Source organism: Nelumbo nucifera, chromosome 1 (assembly GCF_055504915.1).
Source record: "Nelumbo nucifera cultivar China Antique chromosome 1, China Antique-T2T, whole genome shotgun sequence".
Taxonomy (NCBI): domain Eukaryota; kingdom Viridiplantae; phylum Streptophyta; class Magnoliopsida; order Proteales; family Nelumbonaceae; genus Nelumbo; species Nelumbo nucifera.
Window position 1 is genome coordinate 18,324,340 of NC_142649.1, and position 10,771 is coordinate 18,335,110.

Sequence of the window (10,771 nt, forward strand, 5' to 3'; positions counted from 1 at the left end):
ACGACAAGATAAGAGGAGCCCTAATGAGAAGTGAATAAAGATGCACCAACAAATTTCTCAAACCAACAATGAGAAGCCTATTTGAGCCCATAGAGGGACTTGTGTAACCGGTAAACTTTATTCTTGGCTTGTCTAGAAAAGCCCAGGAGAGTACTCATATAGATTTCTTCAGATAAATCGCCATGCAAAAACACATTGTTTACATCTAGTTGATGTAATTCCCATCCCTTAATGGCTGAAAGAGTTAGAAGACATCGAAGTGTTGCTAATTTTTCCACGGGTGCATATATGTCATGGTAATCAAGGCCTTCAACTTGGGTGTAGCCTTTAGCAACTAAGTGCGCTTTGTAGCACTCTATTGTTCCATCGGACTTATATTTCAACTTGTATATCCATTTGGACTCAATGGGCTTCTTGTCTGGAGGTAAATCAACTATAGACCATGTCTTATTACGTTCAAGAGCTGCTATTTTGGCATCCATGGCCTGATGCCAACTTGGATCCTAGGCTGCCTGAGCATAAATTGTAGGCTCATAAGGAGGGATTGTTGCTGATATGGACCCATGACAAACATAATCTTGGAAGTGAGCAAGTGGCCGACACACTCGATGAGGTCAAGACATGGGCAAAGTTGGTTCTGTGGTGTGAATGATGGGATTTTCATCAATAATAGGCTTACCAGTAGTGGGCTCATCTAGTTCTTTAATAATGACATTTGGACATGTCATCCGGATGAACCAATGGGATAGCAATTTGGTATCAATAAAAGGAAAGGTGTCCTCATAAAAGTTTACATCTCGGGAGGTGAAGATGTGGCCGATATTAGCATTATAGGCCCTATATCCCTTTTGGCCATAAGGATACCCAATAAACACACAACGGGTGGCCCAAGGCCTAAATTTATCCTTGGGCAAAGGACATTTTTGGGCATATCATAAACACCCAAAGGTTCTAAGATGAGCATTAGTCAGTGGCTTTCCAAACAAGAGTTCATATGGAGTTTTACCTTGTAGAGGAACAACTGGAAGATAATTAATAATGTATGCAGTTGTGAGAACACACTCTCTCCAGAAAGATATGGGTAGTGAATCTTGAAATCTTAATGCTCTAGCCACCTCTAAAAGGTGTTGATGTTTTCTCTCAATGATTCCATTCTGTTAAGGGGAATTCACATAAGTGTATTGATGTACAATGTCATTATCTATAAAGAATTGTTGCATGGGATAAAAAAAAAACTCTTTCCTATGGTTAGATCTGATAGACATTACAACCTAGATGAATTGAGTTCACACTATATTGCAAAAGGCAACAAGAAGATTATATGTCTCAGATTTATGTCCCAGGTACATCTACTATAGTCATCCATAATGGTAAAAAAGAACCATGCCCTGAAGTGAGACGGAGTATGATAAGCTCCCCATATATCACAATGATTGAGGGCAAAGGAAATTTGTGCTCACGATGCATTTATTGGAAAAGGAACATGTGTATTCTTGGCGTGTTAACAAACATCACAAGGATTCTTATTTGAAGAGGAAAGTCTACCATTAGAGAGGAGAGATATCTAATGTGGTGATGCATGTTTGAGTTTGTTGTTCCAGGTGGAAAAACTACCTTCAGTTCTAATGGAGAGAGTTTCCGAAATAGGAGTGGTTTGTAGAAAATATAGCCTGTCACGCAGCATTCCCTTGCCAATCAGCATGTTCAAGACTTGGTCTTATAATGTGTAATAAGTAGAAAAAACACAACAATACAGTTGAATTGATGGGTGAGTCTACTTATGGAAAGCAATTTATGTGTGAATGATGGCACATAAAGGATGTCTCGAACAAGTAAAGTGGGAGCTAGAACTGATACGAAATCACGAAAGATGAGTGGAGAAAATAATAATTCACTCTATCAATTCAATGGGTTACAACCTATTTATAATGGAGCTAATACGGTTGGTGATAAGAAGCCAACTCTTATAGGGAACTATACAAAGAGGAAAAGATAAGATTAGGAGATAGAATACTAATTGTGGTAAAATACGAATTGTGCTAACATCCCCCCTCAAACTCAAGATGGCAATGTATCAGTCATCTAGAGTTTGCCAACTAGAGCACGAAAGCGAAGAGGAGAGTGAGCTTTTGTAAAGATATCTGCAGACTAATCCTGAGAAGAGACAGGAATAAGACAACCAGTACCCTCGAGCACATGATGACAAATAAAGTGACAATCAGTCTCAATATGCTTGGTGCGCTCATGAAAGACATCATTGTGAGCAATCTGTATGGCGCTACGATTGTCATAGTAAAGAGGAGTAGCAGATGAATGAGTAATTCTCATGTCATGGAGTAACCATCATAACCATAACAGCTCAGAGGTAGTGTCAGCAAGAGTTCGATATTCAGCTTAAGTACTAGAACGAGAGACAACCGTTTGCTTCTTACTACGCCAGGATATAAGAGAATCTCCAAGAAAGAAGCAATAACCAGTAGTAGAGTGTCTACCAGTAGGATCACCGGCCCAATTAGCATCAGAAAATGCGATCAAATGAAGAGAGGAAGAGCTGGAGTAGTGAAGTCCGTGAAACAAAGTTCCCTTGACATAACGGATGATACGAAGCACAATAGCATAATGACTGTGTGAGGAGCAGAAATGAACTGACTCACAATATGGACAACATACACAATACCAGGATGAGTAACAGTAAGATATACAAGATTGCCAACTAGTTGCCGATATAAGGTGCAGTCACTAAGAGGAGTATCATCAGTGGCTGAAAAATGGGCATTAAGCTCAATCGGAGTGTTAACAGTCTTAGTATCAAGGAGTCCTGCACGAGAAACAAGATCAGTGGCATACTTGGCCTGAGATAGATAATATCCAGATTGGTCAGAGGAAACCTCAATGCCTAAAAAATAATTCAATTGACTAAGATCTTTCATGTCAAACTGTTTGCTAAGAAAAGACTTAAGAGCTGAAATGCCCTGCAAATCATCACCAGTGATGATTATGTCATCCACATAAAGGAGAAGAAGTACACAACCCTTAGAGGTCTTACGAATGAACAAGGTATGATCATAAGTGCTAAATTGAAAACCAAACTGACAAACAGTAGAGCTAAACTTGGAGAACCATGCTCGAGGCACCTGCTTAAGACCATATAGAGCCTTACGGAGATGACAAACCTGATTAGGGAGATGATCATAACCAGGAGAGGGCTGCATATAAATCTCTTCAGAAAGATCGCCATTGAGAAAAGCATTCTTAACATCCATCTGAAATAGCTGCCAGTGCTTAGTAGCAGCAATCGCAATAAGACTGCGAACAGAAGTGAGACGAGCTACTGGGGCAAACGTCCCCTCATAATCAATGCCATACTCCTGTGTGAACCCTTTGGCTACCAATCTAGCTTTATACCTTTCAACTGAACCATCTGCCCGAGTCTTGATTTTGTAGACCCATTTACAACCAATCATAGATTTATCTGGAGGCAGGTAAACTAAATCCCAAGTATGAGTGCTTGTAAGAGCTTGAATTTCTTCTACCATAGAGGGTTAGCACTAGCCTCACGATAGGTACAAGGCTCATATAAAGATACAATGGTAGAATAACAGTGAAAATCACAAAGGAGAATGAAAGGTTTAGTCACCCTACTAGAACGACGTAGTGAAGTATCAGAGTGATCAGGGTCTAATTCATCAAGAGGAATCAAGGGCTCAGAAGAAGGCAGAGCCGGAGGATCCATAGCCAAGGTAGATGCATCAGGAGCGGTTGTAGGTTGTGTAGTACTGGGAGAGCTATAAGAGGAAGGAGTAGTAGGACCTGCAGGTAAATCATCAGGAAAAAGCAAAATAATAGGATCAGTTAAAAATTGTGGAGATGTTGTGGTAACTCGAAATGAGGAGAGACTCGAGAACATTTTGTGTTCCCAAAAGGTAACATGACGAGATATGCGAAGTCGTTGGGAAAGAGGATCCCAACACCGATATCCTTTATGTTCAATACCATACCCGAGAAAACAACATAAACGTGCTTTTGGTTCCAATTTGGTATGTTCACGAGGTTCTAATAGAACAAAACAAGCACAACCAAAAACACGAAGAGACTGGTAATCAGGGCAATGGCCATACAAGCGTTCATAAGGAGAAATGTTACCAATAACAGGAGAAGGAATGCGATTGATGGTATAAATAGCAGTGAGAGCTGCTTCCCCCCAAAAACTTTCAGGACAAGAGGAGGAGATTAAATGAGCTCGAACAGTATCAAGAATATGCCTATGTTTTCGTTCTGCATGCCCATTTTGTTGAGAGGTACCAGGACAAGATCTATGAATAATAATTCCATTTTGTGAAAGAAATTGAGTAAGGATAGAATCTCTATATTCCATGGCATTATTAGTGCGAAAAATTTTGATGGTAGAGGAAAACTGCGTTTTGATCATAGTGGCAAATTGAATATAAATTGCAGATAATTCAGATTTATTACGCAAAAAATAAATCCCTGTATATCGAAAGAAATCATCAATGAAGATCACAAAATAACGCGAATCACCCATGGTATTATGAGGTGAAGGGCCCCAAATATCAGAGTGAATAAGATCAAAAGGTGCAGAAGAAACAAAATCACTTGTATGAAAAGGCAAAGCATGACGTTTTGAAAGATGACATGAAACATAATCAAAGTGTGTTGTTTTAACAGGACCTAAACATCCATTAGAAATTAAGATCCTAATCTAGAGGTAGAGATGTGACCAAGGTGAAAATGCCAAACACTAGAGGTGACAGCAGTAGCAAGGGATGGTAATTGAAGAGATGATAGCTCAAACAGTTTCCCAACCTTACTGCCTGTCCCAATGATCCTCCCTATTTGTGGATCCTGCATAGTACAACCACAACTTGAAAAATGTATTTCAAAACCAAATTCACATAATTGTCTAACAGATATAAGATTTAGAGACAATTTAGGTACCAAAAATGTATTAGGTAGTGACAAGTGAGGGGTTGAAATAGTTCCTATACTTTTAACGGTTAGGGTTGAACTATCGGCAGTATGAACAATTGGTGCAATAGAAAGATGTGACTTGGAAGTAAATAGAGATGAATTGGAGGTCATATGATTGCAGCAGGCAGAATCAAGATACCACGATGAGAAAGTACTTGAAGTGACAAACAAGACTGGATTAGAAAAAATACCAAAATTAGGTTGGAGCTGATGAAGAAGAGCTTGGAGTTCTCTAAGGGAAAATTTTGTAGAGGTGTTATCAGAAGAATCCTCTGTGGCAGCAACTGCAGTAGAATTCGAAGCCTGAGAAACCATGGATGAGGACTTCTGTCCAGACGCCTTTTTGGCTTGCAAGCGGCGGCACTCAGAAATAGTATGACCAGTCTTTTTGCAGTATTTATAGAAACTCCTTTTTGCGGATTTAGAGGAAGTTGAAGAAGTAGTAGACGTAACCGGGGTGACTGGAGTAGCAAGAACAACATCAGTAGATAATAAGGATCGCTCATCTCGAAGCATTTATAGACGAGTTTCTTCAGAAAGCAGATCTTTGATCACAACTTCAAGAGAAGGCAATGGGCTACGATGAAGTAGAGTACCACTAACAGGTTCATACTCATCCCTGAGAATCATCAGAAGATGCCAAACACGTTGGCGATCGTGAAGCTTGGAATAAGTAGTGGCTGCAGAGGTACTATCCCATTTAGGTTCACACAGTGCTAACTGATCCCAAAGAACTTGTAATTTAGAGACATAACTGTGAATGGTCTGTTCAGGTTGCTTCTTCATGCGGTGAAGACGCCTATAGAGTTGAAACTGATGCACATCATCAGAAATAGAATAACGAGCTTGTAAGAAATCCCATACCTCTTTAGGAGAGTCATATCTGCGAAATTCCAACTTGATGCTTGCAATACAAGTATTGTGAAACCATGTCAATATTTGATGATTTTTACCGTCCCATTTTTCTATTCGTTCAACAAATTTATCCTTTGTTTCATCAACAATTTTAGTAGGTTTGGGAATCTCACCAATCACATATCACCATAGAAGGTGTCCCTTGAGAAAACTGCACATCTCTTGGGACCATAAATCATAATTTGAGCCATCGAAAGTAACAGTGATGGGATGAGAGATATGTTGAGCAGCTTCAGATGAATCTATGAGGAGAAACACAGAACTTTGGAGCAACACAAATCATGGGAAAATCTCAACACTGACCTTAAAAAAAAAACAGGGCAGAATCCCTAATGTCTTCTTCGTCGGGGCAGCCTCAGTTCCGGTACACGCAGACCTTTATGGAAGAAGAGGTTGGCCAATTCGTTATGATGCACGGGCGGAACAATGGGAAGAAGCTCATGGCTATCCACATTGTCAAGAAAGCAATGGAGACAATCCATGTGCTCACGGATAAAAAAAAACCCTATTCAAGTTATTGTGGATGCTATAATCAACAATGGGCTGAGAGAAGATGAAACTCGTATCGGTTCTTCTGCTATTGTGAATCGTCAAGCTGTTGATATCTCTCCTTTGAAGCGTGTTGACCTAGCACTATACCTTCTTACCAAGAGTGTTCTTTCAGGAATATGAAGTCCATGGCTGAATGCTTGGCCGATGAAATTATTAATGCTGCCAAGGGCTTCCAACAACTATGCCATTAAGAAGAAGGATGAGATTGATCGTGCTGCCAAGGCCAACCGTTAGAAGAGATTAATTAAAGCTCTGTGGGCTGCGGCTGTAGGTGCGTGCTGGAGATCGGAGGAAGACGAAGTTGATATCACCAAAGAACCACCAACACCGCCAGTGCCGGAATTGCCAAAAAAAACAGAATCGAAGCGAGGGGCAAGGATTCTGTTGCCTCGGTTGCCTCCACCACTAGGCCTCAAGCTAATGACCGTCTGATTTAAAAAGAATAAAGTCGAATTGCAGTAACATCTACATCATGCTGAAATAATATCGACAATGGATAACCACTCTAAACAAATTGTCAACCTCGTAACAGAAAACGACTCAAAACAAACAAAATCGGGAAAAAAAGATTGAATCTTTAAATCGAAAAAGGGCTGAATCTTTAGAATTTTTGGCTCTGATACCATGATACGAAATCATGGAAGATGAGTGGAGAAAATAATAATTCACTCTATCAATTTAATGGGTTACAACCTATTTATAATGGAGCTAATAAGGTCGGTGATAAGAAGCCAACCCTTATAGGGAACTATACAAAGAAAAAAAGATAAGCTTTGGAGATAGAATACTAATTGTGGTAAAATACGAATTGTGGTAACGAGAACAACTATTCCTTTGTGTGTAGCAGTGATAATAGAACCATTGGGCAAATGTACAGGAATAGGAACTGTCAAAACTTCATGGTGAAACGGAGAAGATAGATTGGAGGTCATATGATCCGACTCTCCGGTGTCAAGAATCCAAGAACATTGTTCACCAGGTGGAGAATGGTGCTTATTGGTTGCATCAAAATTGTGTTGGGCATCAAAATTCAGGAGCCGTAACAGTTGAGCGTACTGATTTGGTGTGAGACTACCAGTTGAAAATTGTGTTGTTCCAGATGTATCAGTCATGGTGCATGCCGCAAAAAACGGTCATAAGCACCCATATTATGCTTTCAGTTAGTTTTTGCTTTCTCCCATCCATTCGGATAAACATCAAGTTCGTAGCAGCGGTCTTTCGTAGGGCTGCAAATGGATCAGATCATGGTCCGAATTGAGATCCGAGCCTATTTGGTTAAATTTGGATCATCTTGTTTGGATCTTCGGATTGGATCGGATAATAGGATTCAATTAGAAATTAAATTGGATTCGGATCACCTCTGTCCGATTCGATATCCAAGAAGATCCGATATATATATATATATATATAATACATATATGTTATTTATTTATTTATAAATATATTTTTTATATTATATTTTTATAAATTTATTATATTATTTATTTTTTTATAAAAAAATATATATATATGATGAAAATAATTAAAAAATACTTATATTTTCTATTTTTACTTTATTTAAATTAGTATATTTTATTTTTCTTTTAATAATTTATTAATTTTAAAAGAAAACAAATCAGATCAGATCAGATCCGAAGATTCAACTTAGTGATGGGATTCGAATTCAAGTCAAATCCTATCATATCCGATCAATTCTTTGGACCAGATCTGATCCGACATGAACAATGTCGGTCTTATTACAGTGATCACACTTATATTTTGAGCGCAGGTTGCCATGGTTTCCATTCTTTATAAAGACATTGAAGGCCACAGCTTCGGGTGATATGGTACCCTGTTGACAAACTAATGCCTGGTGCTTCTCTTCTTGGATAATGGGAGCGTAGGCACAATGATGCTGGGAAGCAGTTCCAAAGCCAAAATACTAGAATAAACGTTGTTAAATGAGTCAATCAGCCCCATCAAGAATTGATAAAGGTGATCTTTTTCTCGTTCTGCAGCAAAATCCTTGTTCACACCACATGTACAATTAGAAATTACTACAAGATCCGCCAATGCATCCCACAAACCCTTAATCTTGGTGTAGTAAGATGCAACCGAGAGCTCACCTTGGCGGAGTAATGATAAATCACACTTCAATTGGTAAATTCTTGGGCCATGTCCTTGGGAAAACCTCTCCTCGAGGTCCTGCCCGATTTCTTGTACCATGTCTGCATAGGTAACACTTTCATGTAGATCACGAGCCAATGAAGTGAACAACCATGGAGTTACACTTCTCCCAGGCCATCCCTTCACTTGTCGATAGGTCTAGTTTCCCAAGTGATCCATCAATGAAACCATATTTGCTTTTAGCTCGTAAAGCATTCCACATAGCTCGTTGCCACATGGAGTAGATTTCTCTGGTGAGGGGACAAGAAATTAACATTGATCCTGAAATAGTTTTTGATGTGGCGCGATCCGAGCACTCTTAGCTGGTGACCGATTGGCTCTTTGCTGGCAACGACCAGCACCTAAGAAGATGAAAGGAAGGATTCCCGGGGATTAGCCCGATGGGAATACTCCGATGCTTAAGTTAGTACTCTGTATGGGGAGAAAAGAGAGAAAACAAAAGCTAAGAGTGGAGGTTGCGCTTTATCACTATATTCCCAAGATTAGATGTCTCAAGAGAGTCTTTCTCTTCTGCCCTGGGGGGCTTTTATAGGAGTGCTCTTGCGAGATCGGGCATAACCGCCACTGGGTCCCTGCCACACCCGTTACTTGCCAGGGCTGCGCAGGTGGCCGTTGGGACGTACTCCTTACTCGGGCGAGTGACACATCCCCAAAGTGACAGGCACGCCTCCGCCTATTGATAGACGTGGGCACAGACTGTCGAAAGGACAGGGACTGCGCCGTCAGTTAGGGACGTGGCCCAGTCTGACAGGTACGGCTTATTAACTAGAAGCTTCCTAAGGAAAGCTTGTGCGGCCCATTCGCGAGCTATTCTGCAACGAGCTTTGAATACTTCAAAAGTACCCTTAGTAGAATTTGTCCTCGGATGATTTGCCTTGTTCGGGAGCTCGGGCGAGCTGGCTTTTTTAGATTGTAAGTTAAAGTTTGCCTCGGAATATCCCTTGAGTTAGCTCGGGGAACTCGGAGCTCGCATTGTGGCGAGCCCCTCCTTTGCCTCGCTACCACGTAGCGGGCTGCTTTATGGGCCTATCACTTAACCGTATCGGAACACGATGCTGAGTTGTCGCTTACGCTGAGTCGGCGTCCACGTGTCACCATTTCATAGGTCGGGTCAAATCATCCTTCATCAATTGCCCCCCACTCCTCGGGCTAAGAGTGCCGCCTTAGCGCGGGGAGTTTATGAAGCGCGATGGACTGATTTGACCGAAATTCAAAACTTGATTGACTGTCTTCAATAAATGTATTTGCGGGAATCAAGAGATCTTCTGACTTCTTTGACTTTTCGGGTTCCGAAAACGTGCTAAGGTGGCCTTTAATTCCGAATGTCATGTTGCTGCGACTACCTTAATCGCGGAAGACGTGCCGCCAATCGCCTTCGATTTTTAGAAGGCGTGCGGTTAGGGCGCCTGCGGACCGTTGGATCTGCTTTGATCCGGGCCATCGGTTTGAGAGGGCAAGGGCTATAAATGGGGAGCCCCCCCTCGGCCCTACCTTTGTCCACGCTATCTTGCTTTGGATTCTGAGGTTGCGCACTTCGCCTAGTCTACTCGAGTTTCTCAATCCGCTCCGTTCTGTCTACTTTGGTGAGTCCCAATCGCCGTCAACCATGTTTGGGTACCCACGCCATACCTACCACAGGGGCGATAGCCAAGATGGTGATGTTCCCTCGAGCTTGGGGGGAGCCTGGGAGCATATCCAGGAGGCTTGGGAGGCCTCTGGCGACATGGCGTCCACTTCTAGAGGGAGGGAGCCCGATACCTTTGGCCCTTCTTTAATGACAGCGGAGAGACTCAGGTCTCTAATCTGCTACTTTCGCCTTCCCGGGGACCTAGTTTACAACCTCCCCACTGGCAACTTTCCTTGGGAGCATGGTCCCAATGACATAGTGATTTTCTAGGAACAGCTCGAGGCTGGCCTGCGTCTTCCCCTGCACCCCTTGATAGTGGAGGTGCTGAACCACTTCAACGTCACCATTGACCAGCTTCACACTAACGCTGTTCGAAACATGGTTGGGACTATATCCCTATGTTACGAGTACTGCCTCCCCTTGGACCTTGATGTCTTCGCCTCTATCCTTTGTATAAAGAATGTTGCTCCTGGGGTTCCTCCAGAGAGGCGCTTTTATTACCTCTCCCCCCGTCGCGGCTAT

General features: G+C 41.6%; 1 protein-coding gene across 1 annotated transcript; it reads right to left on the bottom strand.

Annotated features, from left to right (window-relative positions):
* Nucleotides 1-3,529: 3,529 nt before the first annotated feature.
* Nucleotides 3,530-5,505, bottom strand: LOC148802975 (uncharacterized). Its single transcript, XM_088886736.1, has 3 exons — nt 4,957-5,505; nt 4,761-4,863; nt 3,530-4,689 (listed from the first exon to the last, which is right to left on the bottom strand). Exons 1-3 carry the CDS (start codon nt 5,503-5,505, stop codon nt 3,530-3,532), a joined length of 1,812 nt encoding a protein of 603 aa, XP_088742862.1.
* Nucleotides 5,506-10,771: the final 5,266 nt, after the last annotated feature.

Excerpts from the sequence above, each read along its gene's own strand:
- LOC148802975 (XM_088886736.1), bottom strand. The coding sequence starts at position 5,505 with ATGCTTCGAGATGAGCGATCCTTATTATCTACTGATGTTGTTCTTGCT. Across the intron at positions 4,864-4,956 it reads CACTACCTAATACATTTTTG|GATCCACAAATAGGGAGGAT; the intron begins GTACCTAAATTG and ends TGTACTATGCAG. Across the intron at positions 4,690-4,760 it reads TGCTACTGCTGTCACCTCTA|GTCCTGTTAAAACAACACAC; the intron begins GTGTTTGGCATT and ends ATGGATGTTTAG.